The sequence below is a fragment of the Cebidichthys violaceus genome, unplaced genomic scaffold (assembly GCF_023349555.1).
Source record: "Cebidichthys violaceus isolate CVI_PGR_0920_01 unplaced genomic scaffold, fCebVio1.0.p SCAF_16, whole genome shotgun sequence".
NCBI classification, from domain to species: Eukaryota; Metazoa; Chordata; class Actinopteri; order Perciformes; family Stichaeidae; genus Cebidichthys; species Cebidichthys violaceus.
The window spans coordinates 13,400,144-13,420,632 of NW_027176329.1; the positions used below are offsets into that span (position 1 = coordinate 13,400,144).

A 20,489-nucleotide genomic window follows, 5' to 3' on the forward strand; every position below is an offset into this window, starting at 1 on the left:
GTCTTTCGGCTGAATGTGGCACACTTACATCAAACTGATGTTACGTAATGTGTGAGGTGTAGCCAACACATTAAAGTAAGGTCATTAGGAACATGTGATGGCCTGTTTTAATTTTTTCTGTTTCACAAACTAACCTATGAAATCGATTAAAAACAACCATCAGATCAATCATTTATATAATAATTCTTGGTTGCAGCCATAATATTGATATATCAACAATCAAGCTGTAATGAATTACTTTTTAATATCAAACTTTGTTTCACAATGTTACACTTCTGGAATGTATCTACATTTGGCTTCCATCACAATGAATTAATAGAACAACTACATTGAAGTCATTCGATATAATATTCATAAATAGTCCATTTCTGATGTCTCCACCTGCTTGGTGATGTAGTCTAATATTGTCTTTTCATTTTCAGACTCCTTCAGGTAAAAGTGAGCTCCATCCAGCATCCTGACGGTGAAATCTCCAGATGTGATGCTTTTCCAAGCTGTTGGGAAAATACAAATGAACAGGGAGACAACTCACACTGAGTCACTGTCTTCAGCAAACACAGAGGGCACATACAGCCCTGTACAAACATAATAAAAAGAATAATATTTGTATAGCACCTTTCACACAATTAATGCAGCACATATATTACATATAAATTAAATAAAAAATGTACACATAAATACAATATTAGATAAAATAGAATACATAGAATGCACAACATAAGAAGGAAAATAAAACCCACTGAATAATAATCATAATTTAAAATTAGTAGCCATATTTGCAGTGTGCACACATGCATGAATAAACACTGCAAATGTTCCATAATATCTGATATGGAGCATCCAGAAACCTTAATAATCCCTGTATTAAATAAGTCAGAGTAGGTGTGTGATTGCTGCAGGACACGAGGGGACAGACCTTGTAAGTCGTGAGGAACGTCCTCCTTTCCATCAAAACACGTGACGGAGCAGGAGAGGAGCGGGCTGTCCGGCTTCTGGCACCTGCAGCAAAGTCAGGCGATCCACTCACTACAAAGCACTCGTCCCGAATCACAGATCATTTTAAAACGAATGGTTCAATTTGAGCCTGTAACTACCTGTAGTTCTCCACGACGTGCAGGTCGGCCTTCAGGGCGGGAAGGAAGAGCTTCAGGACTTCAGGGTTCGCCAGCAGCTCGGGAGGAGTTCCTCCGATCGAAATCAACCACTTGAGGAAATCGTCATCGGACAGCTCGCTTCTCTTTGGGGTCTTGATGCGCGCCTCTGACTGAAAGACAAAAGGCAACATGCTAGTGGTTAGTCGTCAACACCAAACCCTCATCTTCAGTTAAAGTGTCTAAACTATGAGTGTGTACAGTTGTGTAATTATAGAAGGAACCAGATGTTTTGGTGTGTAGACCTCCATCGAGTAAAAATCTAATTCAATTCCTTCTGAATAAATAGAAATCTGGCACACTAGTGTTCGTTTATCCTTCTTCTTCTTTTTTGCAGAGACTCCAAGCCTCCTCGGACACATATACTGATTGATTTGAGTGGATAATCCCAATACAGTTAAATGTAATAAATACACTCACATAAGGTGCAGAGGCACCGGACAGGAAGATGTGAACGGGTTCCAGGTTGTGCAGTCTCTTCAGAGCATCTGCCACGGCAAAACCGGTGAAGGCCCCGAAACTAGAAACAGATCAGGGAAGAGTAAACATTAAGAGAAACAGAAGTAGTGAGTGGTGGGCAGGGCCAGATGTCATGACAGATATGATGTCACTGATAAAGCCCCTTTTTCTTATCATACCTGTGTCCAAACAGAGCAAACGGCTTCTCTTTGAGCACCGGTAACAACACACCAATAACCTCGTCCACAATCTGCTGCATGTCCTGAAAGAAGGGCTCTTTGGCTCGACTCTCTCTGCCCGGAAGTTTGACAGCAAACACTGACAACAACAAAAGGATGTTATAACATTTCAAATAGGAATACAATCATATTGTAACAGGTTTGTTTTGTGTGTTTACATTTTTTTAGAATACATTAGTATTTTTTTTTTACAAACATCTGACAAATTGAGAGCATAGAGCCAAACAGTATAGCTAAACAGGGCAAAGTGCAGCCCTTAAACATGGTGTGTTACCTTCTATGGAGCTGTTGAGGACGTTCCCCCAGCGCGCATAGTGTATCGAGCCTCCACCTGCCCAGGGGAAGCATATCAGCCTGGCCACAGCATCTGGGCTCTTCTTGAAACAGCTGATCACCTTTTCCATTCTAATTCAACACAAGTCAGAGGACTGATTCACAGCTGCTGGGACTGCAGTGTATGCTCCTGCATCAAGGGGTAAATATAAGAGTGTTAAGTCACACCTGTTTGCTGCTGGCAGCTCCAACAACTTCTCCCAGGAAAACGGTGGTAATTCCTCATGAAGTGTAACATTTCCTGGTTATTTTTCTTCTATGGTTTTTCTATAAAGCGTTTAAAAAATATATATATATATGGATTATGGAGACATCTACAGTATGGAGTGTGTATGTTCAGAAATAAACAGTAGGTTTACCCTGTGTTATATTTTGTAAAAAAGATTTTTTTTAAATTAAATCTTATGGTACATGGATGAATAGGACAGAATATAAACCCAAAAAAAACTGAAATACAAGCTGTTATTTCAGAGCATAGCGTACTTTAGAGAAAAAATAATCCCGGAAGTGACGTTGTTTTCTACAGTTGGTATTTCTTGACGGATTTCCCTCGGTGGAGGAGAAGGAGGAGGAGGTGGAGGTGGTGGAGGTGGAGGAGGAGGAGGAGGAGGAGGAGGAGGAGGAGGAGGGAGCAACAGCTACGTCAAGTTAGACGACGTTAAAAAGGGCAATACCGAAAATCCCACAATAGTCCCTGTCAGATGTTCCTCTTAAAGTGAGAGGGATATTATTGAAATCATGTAAATGCAGCAATACAAATCATTAGATAATGTAAAAGTACAAACTAATGTGTAAAAATACTTCGTTTCAAGAAAAACTCCTGCTTTCATATTCAAAAGGCCGCTAGAAGCAGGCAATCATCAGAAACATGTTCTTAAAGTACCAAAAGTCAGTACTAGTAATGTAGAATGGCTCTTTGAGAAAATTGTATATGTGTGTTATGTAATTTTATGGTTATAATGTAAACAGTATTAAGTGTGTGTTTGGTGTACCAATGGATAGTTTGATCTGGTTCCCAATCGGAGGGGTCGAGAGTATGCAGAATTGGAAAGTTGAAACAAATATAAATTTCTGCTGCACAAAATTGTGTTTATTTGTCTGATATTTTTGCTTTAATTATGGCCTTTAAAAACATTCATAAAAGAAGGAAAAATCTGAAAAGCAGACAGTAACTATAGATGTCAAATAAAATAAAAATATATATTCCTCTGACTTTGTTCTTCTCATTAGGTTTTGTTCAACTCACAAATTTTTTAATCCACATTGTTTCTTAGGAGGGAGCCTGAGACCTTTCATTGCCAACGACTGCTTCACTGTAACGTTAATCGTTGTGCGCATGACAATAACATTTGTGGCGGAAAAAAAATACTCAAAGGTACAGCTATTGAGTAAATGTTCTGTCCACCACTGATTATTAGTCTGTATTGAACAATAATAGCTATTAGACAGACGCTAAAACATCTGGTTTGCAACAATTCTCACGTTGTTCATTATTTATACTTTTATTTTGAAACAGTTTTCCGGAAGTCTTGATTTTATATTCCGGCGATGGTAACATTAGCGAGCGTGAGGGCGGTGTAAGAGATTTTAGACCGGTTACGCCGAGACTGAGGAGAACGCCGGGGGATAGTGAACCTAACCAGACCCCTCGTATCTTTTTGATAAAGAACAACACCGGACTGTCACCTTAACCAACCGGGACGACGCATTGTGCCACCGACCGGGTAAATACTCTTATCGATCTTGTGTGTCGAGTTGCTAGTGAGTTGCTACTTGCCGTCGGCTAACCGTTAAAGCTAACTATCGCTGTTAGCTTACCCACCGCTAACGACTCTCGGCTCAATTTAACCAACTCCGTGTCTAAACTGTCACAAACATATCCCACACTGAACATAATGTTGTTTTTTCTTTCAGATACAACAGGAAGAACTTCAAAGGACGAAAGCGGGGACATTTTGTGCAACTTTGAGCTGTCAGCCGTGGTGAGGCAGGTCGGGGGAGAAGACTCAACGTTACAGCCGAGGGGACCCCCGAGCGGCCCGGTTCCACATCAGCGACCGAAGCCGGGGAGCCGGGGGGCCGCGTAGCCGGGGAGCGGATCTATAGTCACGTTTTAACCGGAGAAGTAATCACTGGGGGCCGGGTCATCCGGACAGAGACCTCATGAATGGAAATCGGAACAACAGGTGGGAACCCCCGACTAACCGCCATGCTTAATTTAGTGTCCAGGTGCTGCACTTGAGTTATTTGCAGACAGCGCGGAGTGCGAGACACAAGCTAGACCCCCATGATAAAGTATTTGGGAGCTGCAAGTTGATCTTAGTTGTTAACGCTGTGTTTAAATAAGTTGCTAGGCTATCATGGACACGTGTGCAGAAGCAGCTCAGCTTGAAAACTCTATTTAATTTCCCATCTCCAGCTCTAACGGGAGTAACATACAGGGTTGAGTACTGTTTTACCGGTCATTTTTGCGCCTCGGTGTGCGCGCGTGTGTGTTGATGCCTCAAACCAGTCTGACGGTTTTTTTTCTGATTGGCTACGTCATTCTTTGCCGGCTGTCAAAGGCAGGTGGCGATCCCGTCAGGTGTGCGTGATGCCTGAGAGAGACTGTGTGTGTGTGTGTGTGTGTGTGTGTGTGTGTGTGTGTGTGTGTGTGTGTGTGTGTGTGTGTGTGTGTGTGTGTGTGTGTGTGTGTGTGTGTGTGTGTCAGTCAATCTGTTTGAAGGGCAGCCTTTCACACTAGCTGCTGCTATAGCAACCCTAGTTATTGCATAATGTTAACCATAATGTTAACCACTGCCTGTGTTAATTACGAATCAATTGAGCATGGCAGTCAATTTACTTTAATTGCTATTGTGTGTCAGTCAATCTGTTTGAAGGGCAGCCTTTCACACTAGCTGCTGCTATAGCAACCCTAGTTATTGCATAATGTTAACCATAATGTTAACCACTGCCTGTGTTAATTACGAATCAATTGAGCATGGCAGTCAATTTACTTTAATTGCTATGGGGCACAATTTGTGAGTCACAGCTTGTGTATTATTGATGTTGTTGGGGTCACTGGTGAACTAGGAGAGGGAAAAAAAAAGAACTGGTTCACTGAAACCAACCCATTCATTCTTTGTCCACTCCACCCAGCAGTAACGAACAAAGTTACAGTAGCATGCATTTTTAAATTTGAAAACGGTGTCAGACTGTAGAAAATCCTAATATATATTACATTTATAGTGGTGACAGAGAACAGCAGTAAATCTTAACAACTGAGAAGCTGAAAATGTTTGGCCTTTTTGATCTTGTTTCAAATGCGTTTGTCCAGAATGTCCGCACTTCACGAGTGTAAAGAGGTTAAAACATTTATTTGAACAGTTTACAAGTTTTACACATTGTTAGTCTCCAGTATTAGAAGAAAAATACATAATTTATTGATCCAGAGGGGGAAATACAATTTCTTTACTCTGTTACTTTTTACACATTACACACAGACCCATTCACTAAAGAAACATATGAGTCCTGTCTGTAATGCAATACAATATTTTTTTCTTAACTAGTTGTTAGGTAAAGGGATTTCTGTATGGTTTAGTGCCATTTTAAGCATATTTTGATGATTATCTGTATAATATTCAAGGAGTCGCAATTATTTTGGCCAGGATAATCGGCCAAATACAAATAAGATAAATCTAATGTTCACATCGTCCTATACCTAGCTTGGCTCCTCGCTCAAGGGCACCTCGGTAGTGCCCGGGAGGCAAACTGGCACCTCTCCAGCGATCAGTCCACATACCATACTTGAACCGGCGACTCTGCGGTTCCCCAACCGGTTCCCCAACCAGTCCCCATAGACTCCACCCCAATTAGAGTAGCATACGTTTGGACTGTACGACAGTTCATCAGTGAAGAACTCTCTCAAAGTGTGTGGGTTGGTTGAATGTCAGCTCTTGGTGGGCTGCTTATGGTCGTGCGGTGCATTTTTATCATGAAGCAGCCTGATAAGAGGTCATCTATCGCTACATTGTTGCTCATTCTGCAGTGAACTCTTGTGTTTTGGGGTAATTACTGGTGCATCAGCTGCTTATCTGTCTGTGCATAGCTGTGGATGTTTTCCATAATTCTTCATAGAAATTGAAAGCTTAGTTTCTTTTGTTGTCACTTTTTGTCTTTCCTTTCTTTAGTTTTTGCATAAAAGAAAACATTCTGCCATCACCTTTTACCTAGCAAGGAGAAGACTTATATTATAAGCTTATTTCAGGCCTATTGGTTAAAACACAGACCTCCTGTGAAGTTTTAGGATCTTCATCAGGTCGGAAATGATCAAAACAGACCGATTATGTCCGGTAAATAGAAGAAACACTGGAAATATACAATACTGCATCACATAATAACGTAACCAAGAAAACGACTATCACAATACCATCAAAATAATCAACAACTACTGACCATACAAATAGAGTAAAACATAGTTTCAGAAGACATATTTTTCAAACAGTTTTTTGTCACTGGAGCTCCAAGATGAATGAGACAAATCTGTGTGCGCCTGTTTTTCCCTCTTCCTGCCCAGCATGCCTTTAGTTGCCGTGGAGAAACTGTAGCAACATGGGCGCCGTGGCAACGGCATAGGGGAGGAGGCGGCTTAGGGAAGCATCAGCAGGAAGAGCAGTGTTTTATGAATGATGCCTGGTTACAGCAGGTTCAGGGTCAGCCCTCCACTCTGACAGCAGCTGAAACTGTCTTATATTTTCAACCCACAGCTGCTCTGTCGCTCTCATTTCACGGCCACTTTCATTCTTGATGCTCTTTTTCAGCCGTACTCTTTTTATTCTCTTTCATTACAAACAAAGCGCACCTCTTGGTATCGTAACAGCTGGAGGTCTGTGTGCATGTGTGTGGATCCTCTGACTCACATTTATGGAAATTGTGCGGTTGTGTGATTTACACTGAGTACTTTCCAGTTTGGCATTTCTGAAAATTGGTGTCAGATCGGCGTGGTGTGTCACCCGCCCACTTTTCCTTCCGTCTGGCAAAGGTCACGTCAGTCAGGAGACGTCTGTGACCGCTGAGCAGGTCTTTATTTAAAATGCCACCTATCTCTGTAGCCTTTGTTTATACGGTCCATGCAGCGTCGGCCCCTTTTCTTTTCGGTTTTGTCAGTTCGACATGAGGAAATATTTAACGTCTCTGACCATCTCTTGTGCCAGCACCCACCGGCTGCTCCTTCCACCTTATTAACCACTTCCTTCCTCTCACAACTCCTTTTGAAAGGGTACAACACATTCATGTTAACTGGTCTGGGTTCTGTTAGAGCTGTTTTGAGACGTTGAATGTTGGGACACAGATGTTCCGGAATTGACATAAATGCCGATCGTAGATAAGGTTGATATGAATATTGTGTCAGTGAACAGTTTCCTAACTACGTCCAACAGCTGTGGAGCCACTTTGGCCCTCATCTTTAGTCCAAACGCTATACGTTTGAATTATCAAGACGGTTACTGTAATATAAAAGCATATTCAAATTATCGTTACAACAATGGCATCATTTATCAAGAAAGACAGAGTGTGATGTAAACTCTTATTTATTTTTGGTCGTTGTTGTCGTAGGAGACGTTGGAGCAGCCGCTGAACCCCAAGTCCTTTTCTCGTTGCCAAGGCGACCTGGCTATGGCACCCTTGGGAAGCCCATCAAGCTTTTGGCCAACTGCTTCCAGGTGGAAATACCCAAGATCGACGTCTATCTGTACGAGGTGGACATCAAGCCTGATAAATGTCCTCGCCGGGTCAACAGGTAACGGGACAGAGCTGTAGACCAGTTGGAATGTGCGATGGGAAGCGAAGCCTCTACACCGCTAGCCCCATTCCTGTCGCCACCGGAGGGGTAAGACACAACATCAAAGTTTGTGTTGTCTGGGCGTTCAGCTTGAGAAAGACTTCTTCTTCTCAATGGGACATCCTGAAAACTCATAGGCTCATAGGCTGGAGGCTTTTTACCGTTGATCTCAAAATCCTTGTTTTCCTCTTCAGGTCGATCTGGATGTCACACTGCCAGGTGACGGTGGGAAGGACCGCCCATTTAAAGTCACCATCAGGTTTGTGTCGTTAGTCAGCTGGCACATGCTGCACGAGGTGTTGACGGGACGCGCCATGGCCGAGCCAGTGGACCTGGAGAAACCCATCAGCACCAACCCCGTTCACGCCGTGGACGTCGTCCTTCGACACCTGCCCTCCATGAAGTGAGTTTTCTCCCCTTGACCATCTACAAAGATTTGTTTGTAGCTTCTTGTTCATAGGAATGTTTCCCAAGAATAGTAGAGAAATTCAGACCTCATTCTAAAATACCTCAAATCATATCTCATAGCTAAATATTTGAGATAGGAATTACTAAGATTAAATGTTTGGTGAAATGCTTTGTATAAGTCGGGCAGCACTTGTGTTCTGCTGCACTCAGTGAACCACTCGGGGATCATAACTCAAATCCCGGGGTGAGTCTCTTTGTGTCTCCGTCGTGACCCTGTCTGTCCTCATCAGGTACACGCCTGTTGGACGATCCTTCTTCTCCTCTCCAGAGGGCTACGACCACCCGCTAGGTGGAGGAAGAGAGGTTTGGTTTGGATTCCATCAGTCGGTGCGGCCAGCTATGTGGAAAATGATGCTCAACATCGATGGTGAGTATGTCCTGTCTGTAAAGTACATGTGAAGCTACAGCCTGCAGCTGGTAAGCTTAGCTTAGCTTAGCGCAGAAACTGTAAACGGGGGAAAAACAGCTCGCCTGGTTCTGTCCAAAGGAAATGAAATACACCTACGAGTACGTCTTAAGTTTAGTAATCAACACAATATATATTGTTCTTTTAATTTGTACAAAAACTTGGTTTTACGTGAGGTTATGTGCTGCACTATTACACAAATGTTCTCTTCACTACCATCATCCAGCAGAGACTCCAGGACGTTAATGTGCCAGGCTGAGAAACAGTCCAGCACAACATAACACAGCTTAAAACCAAAACCTCTCATTGTAATTAGTGACCTTTAGATTTTCTTTGGACAGAACAAGGCTAGCTTTTTCCAGTCATTATGCTAAGCTAACTGTCTACTTGCTGTAGCTTCATATGAGTTGATGAGAAGATCAAAAACCCCCATCATAAACCCCCAAAAATGTGTGATTTGTCAGTTTGGTCTCCTCCCGTATCTTTTCAGTGTCAGCCACAGCGTTTTATAAAGCCCAGCCAGTCATCCAGTTCATGTGTGAGGTCCTGGACATTCACAACATTGACGAGCAGCCCCGCCCTCTCACTGACTCCCACAGGGTCAAGTTCACCAAAGAGATCAAAGGTATGTCGACACGGTGAGGCAGCTTTTGTTGCCTTAGCCCGTACGGTTTTTGTGTTGTTGTTGTTGTTGTTGTTGTTGTTGTTGTTGGCCTAATAGGCTATAGAATTTAGTCTATTCATGGTGTGATAATGACTATTATTTTATGTAATGAGCATTTCTGTTGAATACATTGTGAGCCTTATGACTACTTTAAAAGTACCTTACTAAAGTTTGGAGAATATTTCCCCTCCTTCTCTCTTTCCACCATTTTCTCGTCTGCTTAAGAAACTCTCAAAAGTCCTCCTCCCACAGCTTTTTGCCTTATCAGCTAAGATGCTTTGTGACTAACTTTGATCTTCACCAGGATCTGGTCTTTACTGTCAGGGGGACCTCTGAGAAAATCATCATCATTATCTTCGTTTCTTAGAATTTAATCACTAAGAGCGACTCGTTGTACTAGGAGGCTTTATGAATACAGCCCCAGGAGTTGGGTTGATTCTTTGTATGTTTTGAGGGTTTATTTGTTACATAAAGGAGGCGTTTGTTACACAGACGAGAGCTGAGTTTTGGTGAAGCAGGCACTTAAGCCTGTTCATTTGTTCCACTGTTTCGTTGGCAACATTTAAGTGACAACAAGTCAGTGACGATGCTTATTCCTCCATCTTCACAGGTCTTAAAGTGGAAGTGACACACTGTGGAACCATGCGTAGGAAGTACCGAGTCTGCAATGTAACACGGCGCCCTGCCAGCCTCCAGACGTACGTTTTCTACATCGCACCCCCGGTAGCTGTGAACTCCAAATCCAAGCTGTCATTGGCTCGCATTAATTCCTTGTTGCCTTCAAATCCACAGATTTCCGTTGCAGCTTGAGAGCGGTCAGACAGTTGAGCGTACTGTGGCGCAGTACTTCAGAGAGAAGTACAGCCTGCAGCTAAAGTACCCCCACCTGCCTTGTCTGCAGGTGGGCCAGGAACAGAAACACACCTATCTGCCCCTGGAGGTAAGCACTGATGGGGACTGTGTGAATCCTCTGCCAAATGCTGGTGAAACCTTTTGAGAACATTTTTGCTGTTAAATTTATTCAAATTCTATTTCAGACAGTCAAAGCTCATTTACACGTTTACTCATAAACCAGTGAAATATAAATTACAATCAGTACCATGAATAATAAATCCCATTTTATACCCATTACACAGTTGGATAATGTCGTGCCTCAGCATGAGTGAAGGTTAGCCTGGTTCCGGCCTTTCAACCGCAGCCAACTCCCATTCATCCAGATAATTAGTGAAAAACAGTGACAGAAAAATGGCAGCAAGCATGTTTCAGATGCAAGAAAACTACCCCAGCCTCCATGTCAATTGTAAATAGATGCAGAGGGATCCAAACTTTTTACATTGGTTGGACTGGTGCGCCTCATTAGGTGCACCGGCACTCAACATTTTCCAGTGTGCCTTTTAATCAAAAGGTGTTGAAGAAATCAACTTGTAAAATGCTGCGTGCAAGATGCTCACTGTACTACCCTGTGAAACTGGCCAAGGCCGGATTTTAAGTTCAATCCACATGTATTAAATTGGTATGAGAGGAGCGTAAAGTGTGTGTAGTGAGTAGGTTTGGGTGGTATTACGGTATATGCTGTATTGATGTGGTGTACTGTAGTGCACAGCATGAGCCACCAGGAGCCAGTCTCTATTTTGGGAACGAGGGAAAGAGTGGTGGGGATTACAGGACGTGTTTGGGGGGTATTTTGGCTTTAGTCTTCTTCCAACTACATGATTTTATTCAACTGCCGCCACCACCTGCATGTCCTCTCTGTTCAGCACATCGATCTGACGCTGTGTGACGTTACGCAGTGTGCGGTCGAGAGAGAGAGAGAGAGAGAGGTGCAATGGTGAATATGAAATGAGTAGTAACGTTATAGCTGCGAAAGTATCGGTGCAGTGTCTGCACCTCAAGACCCAAGCCAAGTTCCCCTGTCTTGCTTGCCACCTGCTGATTAAACTAAAAGTTAACTTATGCCCAGGCTCACTTAAGGCGGGCTGATCTTTTAAGGTGGACCGGCTATGCTCATAGTGACAAATGAAGCCAATAATGTCAGGTCTGGGTTTGGCCTCTCAGTGCCTTGGACAGGTGTAACAAAAAACAGTAGTTGTCTCCATTACCAGACCACAATGTCCGGTCTGAATGAATGAAGTGAAACAAAATAGTAATTCAGTCTGATAATTAGGCTGGATTAAGATATGAATTTACCTGATCTGATGTGTTTTTTTTTCCATTTAGGTGTGCAACATTGTACCTGGACAGCGCTGTATTAAAAAACTAACAGACAACCAGACATCGACCATGATCAAAGCAACAGCCCGCTCTGCCCCAGACAGACAGGAGGAGATCAGCAGACTGGTGAGTAGATGAGAGACAAAATAGGACACAAAGCTTGCTTATTTTAATTTTCTTTCTGTTATAATATATTATAATCATTTTGTCTTCCCTCAGGTGAGGAGTGCAAATTACGAGGCCGACCCGTTCGTCCAGGAGTTTCAGTTCCGCGTGCGAGATGAGATGGCTCAGGTGACGGGCCGCGTCCTGCCGGCCCCCATGCTGCAATATGGCGGCAGGGTGAGCTCTGAACCATTTATGGTACCTTCCCTTTAAATCACGCTTCATACGCATGTGTGTTTTCCAACATGTCTCTGTGTGTGTGTTCGAGGCTGCAGGGTTTCCCCCAGTTTGAATTTGTATTTACAATCCTGACTCAACCAAAATCTGAAACGTGCCACACTCGGGTTAGTCAGTGGGGAAACCCTGTGATAACAATCTATACTTTTATTTTTCTCACATTTGATGTGCTCACACAGTAACCCACAATTATCTCTGATTGCGTCTCACACGTCTTTTCTACACTTTTTGTCTGTGATCGTTTGGACTTTGCTGTGTTTTTATACTGTTTTGCACAAGCATGCTTTTGTAAAGAGATCACATGTAGAAGCTGTTTCGATTTGAAAGAAGTCTCTGTTTTGCATGTCTGCACTGAAATGAATGCATGAGCCAATGAGAAGCAAGCACAGACAAAACTTACAAATTTGTCTCTAATGCCACGATCAGCCAATCAACCAATGTCAGCCTATTAATTACACAGTAGCCCTTGATCCTGAGATCCCACTGGCTGCCCGACTCCTCTGAATCCATACGTTGTCTGTGTCCTTCTGTACCGTTTGTGTCCGTGTGACTGCCAGTCCCAGCAGATCAACCCTGCACTGTCGTTGCAGAACCGCACGGTGGCCACACCGAGCCACGGCGTGTGGGACATGAGGGGGAAGCAGTTTCACACCGGAGTGGAGATCAAGATGTGGGCCATCGCCTGCTTCGCCACCCAGAGGCAGTGCCGAGAAGAGATCCTGAAGTGAGTTCACAAAAATCACTGTTGTTGCTCCGTTCAGTGTAGTTGGAGTGATTAAAAACCTAAAGTATCGACGGATTGAATGTAAGATGATACATGTATTTGCTCTGTGGAAGCTATAATGAAAATTTCACATTTAAAGAAACCAGTAAAATGTATTTAGATAAATGGAAAAGCAAAAACAAATGTTCATGTATGGTAATTTCTTTTTTTCTTCGTGCTCAGGAGCTTCACTGACCAGCTGCGTAAAATCTCAAAGGATGCTGGGATGCCAATCCAAGGCCAGCCATGTTTCTGTAAATACGCCCAGGGAGCCGACAGCGTGGAGCCCATGTTCAGACACCTGAAGAACACCTACGCTGGGCTGCAGCTCATCATCGTAATCCTGCCGGGGAAAACGCCCGTCTATGGTACGAAGAAGAACTATTTAGAAACCAGCAGCACAACAATAGTAACAGAAGTAGTCAGTGGGATTAAAACGGTTGGATCTAAAGCTCTGACCTCGAGACTACTGCTACCTGTTATTAGGACAGGTCATATAGGACAGTCATATGAAGTTTGTGAGGCATTTTAAGTCCAAACAGTAAACCGTTGTTGCAGAGTTAAGGGAACATCCAATCTCTTTGACCCACAGCTGAGGTGAAGCGGGTGGGCGACACCCTCCTTGGCATGGCCACCCAGTGTGTGCAGGTGAAGAACGTAGTGAAGACGTCCCCTCAGACCCTCTCCAACCTGTGCCTCAAGATCAACGTCAAGCTGGGAGGCATCAACAACATCTTGGTTCCACACCAACGGTAAAATGAACACAACAAATAAAGATAAACAAGGGTTCTTCAGTCTTTTTATTTTTTCGAGATACTTTGCTTAAAGTGGTCACATTGACGTTCATCGTTTTCTCTTTGCTCACTGCCAGTCATTGTTAAAAAGAAGACTGATTGATTCATTTTGTGCCTCTTTTCATCCATCCAGACCCTCTGTGTTCCAGCAGCCTGTCATCTTCCTCGGGGCTGATGTCACTCATCCTCCAGCAGGAGATGGGAAAAAGCCATCTATTGCAGCGGTGAGACTTCCCTTTAGATAAGAACACACAAATGGCAAACAGTCTTGTATTTTCTCTCTTCACATACACTGCTCATTTCAGCCCGTGTCTACTGCCAGACAATGCACTTTCTCTCCCTGAAATCATTTTGGACCTACATGTTTAAAAGCCAGGCTGAAGCCTTTTTCCTTGCTGATATATTTTACAAAAACACAGAGCACAAAACAGTGGTTCCTGTATATTGTATGCCCTAATTTGAGTGCTTATAACTAGGCAGGCTAAAAGAACAACACTGCCGAAATTCTGAAAATGTGACGGTACTTGTTCTTCTACAGTACCGGGGGGGCTCAACACTATCCATAAGGACACAGTATACTCACTATCAATGCATCCAAGGGACACAACCTATTTTTCCCTGATAATGCTGCATGTGAACAATGAATCCGTGTTGAAATCAGCAGGAGAGCTAGATAACGTTAGCTGTTAGCTGCTGGTTGGCATCACAGTCCTGCGAAGCTAAAAGCTAAAGTTAAAGGAGGTATCGTTGAGTTTGATTATGATGTGTTCAAGCGCTATTCAGTAGTAAAAAAAAATAGTATTAGGTAAGGTATATCATTATTTTCACATTAATTTGAAATAGATATTAGAGAGGGAATTATGAGCTGTTTTGCTTCCTAATACGAGCTCAAAAGTATTTGTTTGGTTTCTGTTCTTTTACTGTGGTTTTGAATCGGGTATCGAGAATCATGGAATTTCTCTGGCATTATTGACAAAGCACAGAATTTTTTTTTTTTTTTTTTAACTGCTCGTCAGTTGCAATGCTTTTGCATGTAATTGAGTTTCTGACCCATGAGACTGATGCTGTGCCTCTACAGGTGGTGGGCAGCATGGACGCCCACCCCAGCAGGTACTGCGCTACGGTGCGGGTCCAGAGGCCTAGACAGGAGGTCATCCAGGACCTGGCCTCCATGGTGCGAGAGCTCTTGATCCAGTTCTACAAATCGACCCGCTACAAGCCAACCAGGATCATCTTCTACAGGGACGGAGTGTCAGAGGGACAGTTCAGACAGGTATAACCTCTGGCTCCTTTTTTTTATTCTTACACCTGTCGTGTCCTTATATGGAGTGAACACATGATCTCAAGTTCTTGATTAGTTGCAGGTTGTCTTAATACCAGTTAAATTATTCTGCTCTATAGTAGATCAAAAATTTCACAAAAACATATTTTTGCTAATTTGTTTACTTATGAAGTCAAACTGTTTTTTCTGTGTAGGTGCTGTACTATGAGCTGCTGGCCATCAGAGAGGCCTGCATCAGTCTAGAGAAGGAGTACCAGCCGGGGATTACGTACATTGTTGTACAGAAACGCCATCACACGCGCCTCTTCTGTGCAGATCGCAACGAGCGGGTGAGTAACACAGAGGACGGACGTTATCAGTGGTGCTCTGAGGGTCTTGTAATTGTTATGGCTGCCTACTTTCTTTATGTTTGATTGATTTCATAAATTGGGGTCAAAGGTTATCGACCAAAAGGGGTAAAAAGAGGAATTTGAAATCGAGGTCACTGCTCACGCCTATAAAGGGGATTTGTCAGGCAGTTTAACCTTCTCTGAGATCATTTTGGTGAATTCCCTCTCAGGTTGGACGAAGTGGAAACATTCCTGCCGGCACCACAGTGGACACAGACATCACCCACCCCTACGAGTTTGACTTTTACCTCTGCAGTCACGCTGGAATCCAGGTACGCTTTGAAGCCTGAACTCACTGAAAAACCATTCAACACCGTTGAGAACCATAGTTATATAGTGATAGATTCAATGCAGGATGGAAAGATATACATAACAGTATTCCTGCTTCTGTTTGCATCACCTTTACTGAATTACTGTAGTACACTTGTGGGGGCCAGATTGCTGCAGACTTAAAGGGATAGTTCAGATGTTTTGAACTGGGGTTGTATGAGGCAACACCAAAGTCACACAATGACACAAACAAACTAGAGAAGACCGTTCCGAAGTTGACGTGCTTGCTAGCTTTTTTGCCTGCAAAGGTTTAAGGTTTGTGGTTCAACTCTTTAGGCAGGTAGACGCAGTGGTTGAAAGAGTTGGATAATGATGAATGGGGAAACTGAGGTCAAAACAATGAATCAGAGATTAAGAGATTAATCAGTGTTAGTCAAACACTGACTAAATGCTAAAACGGTTTAGTGTTGTTGTTTTTTTACTTCATTGCTAGCTTTTTTTCATCAAGTGCAATGCTGCATTAGGTTAAAATGACATGAAATGTTCACTTTATTGTGAAGCTACAGCTACAAAAGTGAAGTGCTGTACATCTGATGTGATCGGAGGTGTGCTTCCATTATTTTATGATAGATTTTTCATAATATGTAAGCATGTAAGAGACTATTTCATAGTTAAGGTATAGCAATAGAACATAGGTTGTGAATGCTTCTCAGCATAGATGAGTCTTCAGTTCACCATTAAATAGGGCTATCTGACGAGAAGGTGGCTAAAGTAGGTTTTGCTGCTGCCCCCATCCAGCAGTATATTGCCTAGTTTCCATGTTGGTACTTCTGTCTGTTTCTCCACACATGACTATGGATATGTTCCGCAAACGACCCCAATTCAAAATATCCGAACTATCCCTTTTAAGGCCTTTTTGAAGCCAGTCTCACATTTTCTTTAAAATGATGAAACTGTTGTTCTTACTGTGTGTTATTTATGCATACTTTGACCAACCAGCGGTGAAAGAATATTAAAGAATATCTAATCTTCCTCAACCACACTTCACTGGCAGAGGCTGGATGAGTTTCTATCAAGCAACCAGACCTCCCCCTAATTTTAGCCGCTCGTTGTTAGTTCTTACTCTGTGGAGCTGCTTCCTCTTGGGTCTGATTAACTCTGCTGATTAACCCCCCCCCCCCCCCCCAGGGTACGAGCCGGCCCTCCCACTACCACGTTCTGTGGGACGACAACTGTTTCACCGGCGACGAGTTCCAGCTGCTCACCTACCAGCTGTGCCACACCTACGTCCGCTGCACGCGCTCCGTCTCCATCCCAGCACCGGCCTACTACGCCCACCTGGTGGCCTTCCGCGCCCGCTACCACCTGGTTGACAAAGAGCACGACAGGTGGAGAGAAACGATTCAAATCAGATTAGATTTGCTGTTATGACAGATTGCTCAGCAGGTGTGACAAAGCAAAAACATTCAACTAGAATAGCAAGTGTGGTATCATCTAAAAATGTTCAATATAAATTAAATTATTTTCTGTTTGCATCTTCTAAAGAATTAACATTTATTTTATCCATTTAAAAAAAAAAAATAATTTGTACCATGAAGTGGCTTTATTATGTAGCAGACATTTATTTGATACATTCTCCAGACAGGATTAATTAATTGTTCACTGCTGACGTTACTTTTTTTTCTTTTTTTAAATGTTACTCACCATTACTTCTCTCCATCATTTCCCCTGGGCAGTGCGGAGGGCAGCCACGTCTCCGGGCAGAGTAACGGCAGGGACCCCACGGCGCTGGCCAAAGCTGTTCAGATTCACCACGACACACTGACCACCATGTATTTTGCCTGAACGCCTCGACCTCCCTCCATCTTTCCCAGCCAGTCTTAGTGTCTGACTCCCATCAGCCGCATCGACTCAGAGTGGAGACCCTCCCTCCCCCCCTTGTGCTGGTGCAGCTTTGGTCACCGATGACGACGACTGCAGGCTGCGTGAAGATGTAGTAAGGATGTAGTGAGGATGTAGTAAGGATGTAGTAAGCCAGAGAGGAGTTACAGCCACATTATGCAATTTGAAACCAGCCAATTGTTTGCATCTCTCTGTCACCTTTACCTCCTCTGCTGTGTTTCAATCACAATAGATTCTGTTTTCTTCTTTAAGCTCACAAATCACATCCTCGCCTTCCAATTTGGACAGCAGTTCAGTCCCCCCCCCCCCCCCCCCTTGTGTTAAAAAGTGATGATTTTTTTTGGTGCATGGGTGGAAAACGGAGCCAGTGAAGACCCGACTCGCTCCGTAGCCTCCCGTTGAGCCTGTTGTTGCTGATTCTTATTGTAGACTCTTTTACATGTTTTGTTTGTGCCTTGTCAGCTTGTCTAGATACATAATACTGTATTTATGAGTTATTTCCCTCTCTCAAGCAAATGTGCGGCTGCCACGGCAACAGAATGCTTGGAAAAAACTAAAGCTTGACCTTTTTTTTTTCTTCTTTTTTTTCTTCCCCTCAAAACGGCGGTTACTCTTCTGTCTCCCTCTTAAGCCAGTGGTTCCTCTGTCAGTCAGCCAGACAGTAAGACGCATAGCACTGAATGAAACCTTAATTATTATTCTATCTTTTTTAAACAAAGCCACGTACAGCCATCGATGACGCATTGTACATCGCATGATGCCTTACTGCGAGGCGAGCTGCATGTAGACTGTTGGAATACAACGCCATGGCCTTCCCTCTCTTGTAGTGCAGCTTGTGTTGTACCAGACCTTTCTTGTGCCGTTCTAATCTTCTCCCTAGTTTTGAATCCTCTTTCTTTCTGACTTAAACCAACGTTCAGCAATAGATCCCAGCAGAGCAGTTTATATCCTCTCACAGTTTTTACTCAAGGAACTGACCAATTTTTAGTTGTCAAAGAAAACTCCTTTTGGTGCAATAAGGTGTCAGCGCAGAGAGAGCCGGTCCAGTGGTGGATGTGTTTCAGTGAGTATTTACGCGGTAAAACTTTGTTTTGTTATGAGTGAGTTTTGGCAAGTGACGATAAACTTGAGATTCGGAGGCGTGTGTGCGTGTGTGCGTGTGTGCGTGTGTGTGTGTGTGTGCGTGTGTGTGTGTGTGTGTGTGTGTGTGTGGGGCATTCTACGTTATCGTGGGCGAGCAGAACCGGCGCTGCAGACGTGAGGGTCAGCGGTGAGGTCCGATGGGTCACGGAGAGGTTAAACAAAGTGCCTGATTTGTATAGAGCGTCAACCGTTGGTTTGGATGGAAAGCTTTTAATCGTACGTAGGTCTGGATGCCTCTGTTCATACGTTTAGTGAAACGCTCTCAGAATCCCCCCCCCCCAACATATTGCAATCCAACCCTTCTGTCCTGCCATGACTTTGACTTTTACGGTGCCTATGTTCACAAGTAATTTCATTTACAAATTCTGACAAAGCCAACAAAAACTGAACTTCATAAACTTTTGTAAAGGTAGACGTTACTGAAGGACTGTTGTGTTGGATTGTACTAAGTGTAGTTTTTAGTGTACTTGGATGCGTGTACTGAAGCAGTAGGACTCACTGCCAGTCGAAGACTTCATGTTCACGTTTCAGAGTCTTTATCACCTACTGTAGCTTTGCTGCGCTTGTCCTCGGAGGAAGTTTGGGTTTCAGTTCTTTAACCGTTCTGAGTAGGACTGATAACTAATAATTATTTTCACTATCGATTAATCGTTTTGTCTAAAAGTATCACAAATGTCTGTTCTAATTTCCCTCGGCCCATGGAGATGTATCAGATGTCTGGTTTTGTCCCCCCAACAGTCTAAAAGCTCCAGAGATACAGTTTACTGTCATATATGACAGGAAAGCTTTTTTTGCTTGAAAAAATTAATTAATGATCTAAATGGTTTCAATTATTTTACGTTCCACGGATTTCTCAACGAATCATTGCAGCTCTAGTTCTGAGAGAAAACGGTGCCATTAGGCAGTAAGGAACTGATTTCCTGCTACATTTGGACACACTGGTTGCTCATCGATCCCAAATAATATCACATGAAAGGACCTCTACTAGCAAGAATCCAACATTATGAAGTTTACCTATATTTGTTATGCCTTTTAATCTGTCATTGTTGCAAGAAGTTCTTCGGTTAGTCAATGCCCAGCCGTTGAATGTGCTCAGTCATGGCCTTGCAGTATAGTTTAACACAGACGAAGCCTTGAGGTTTCATCACTTGGACCAAACCAACGTGCCTGGTCGGGTGGGGGTGGGGGTGGGGGGGTAAGGGTGGAGGACTTAGGGGCGGGGCCTTACAGCATGGAGCTGATCTGCTCTGTACTGCTTACTGTGCAAGCCACATGTCACCAGAACCAAACCTAAGCTGCTATGAGAAAAACACATTTATTTAATATTTCATCAGATACATATAGGCTATATATTAATACACAGAGATTAAGAGAATAATGGTATTTTACTGCACTTAAAGAGTTGTTTTTATGGTTGGACAGAGACGGGGTTCTTGTTCGAAGTCGCCCACGGTTCAAAACATTTTAATTCTGAGGATCTATCCGAGCAGCTTGTCTCCCTTTTGTTTGTTGTCACGTTGGAGCTGTTTCTTAATGTCAGACATTACCAGCATTTTATTTTACTTGAAGAGAATTAGTCGTGGGCATGTCTAACATTGTTGGCTAATGCTCTCCTTGTTGTTTTGGAAGTCTATATGGAGCCTTCGTACCTTTTTACGGCTCACAGTGATGCGTACAGTAAATTCACCTCCGACAGAGCTGGACATCAGACGCCTTCGTCCTGAAGAAAAGCATTTTTAAGTCTGAATTGAGATATATTTATATGTAGAGGTATTAATGTAATGCACACACCACT

At 43.2% G+C, this 20,489-nt stretch overlaps 2 protein-coding genes across 2 annotated transcripts; one reads left to right on the forward strand and one right to left on the reverse strand.

Annotated features, from left to right (window-relative positions):
* Positions 1 to 166: 166 nt before the first annotated feature.
* Positions 167 to 2,436, reverse strand: olah (oleoyl-ACP hydrolase). Its single transcript, XM_068711383.1, has 7 exons — positions 2,351 to 2,436; positions 2,124 to 2,254; positions 1,790 to 1,928; positions 1,572 to 1,671; positions 1,095 to 1,264; positions 917 to 999; positions 167 to 494 (listed from the first exon to the last, which is right to left on the reverse strand). Exons 2-7 carry the CDS (start codon positions 2,251 to 2,253, stop codon positions 352 to 354), a joined length of 765 nt encoding a protein of 254 aa, XP_068567484.1. The 5' UTR covers position 2,254; positions 2,351 to 2,436; the 3' UTR covers positions 167 to 351.
* Positions 2,437 to 3,787: 1,351 nt separating this feature from the next.
* Positions 3,788 to 19,858, forward strand: ago3b (argonaute RISC catalytic component 3b). Its single transcript, XM_068711379.1, is given in 20 exon segments — positions 3,788 to 3,906; positions 4,097 to 4,368; positions 7,775 to 7,957; positions 7,960 to 8,048; positions 8,195 to 8,403; positions 8,699 to 8,835; positions 9,365 to 9,499; positions 10,149 to 10,236; positions 10,331 to 10,478; positions 11,756 to 11,875; positions 11,969 to 12,112; positions 12,709 to 12,875; positions 13,098 to 13,282; positions 13,507 to 13,666; positions 13,842 to 13,932; positions 14,787 to 14,981; positions 15,185 to 15,319; positions 15,550 to 15,651; positions 16,838 to 17,037; positions 17,386 to 19,858. Coding segments are annotated over 19 exon segments (2,616 nt in total). The 5' UTR covers positions 3,788 to 3,906; positions 4,097 to 4,349; the 3' UTR covers positions 17,495 to 19,858.
* Positions 19,859 to 20,489: the final 631 nt, after the last annotated feature.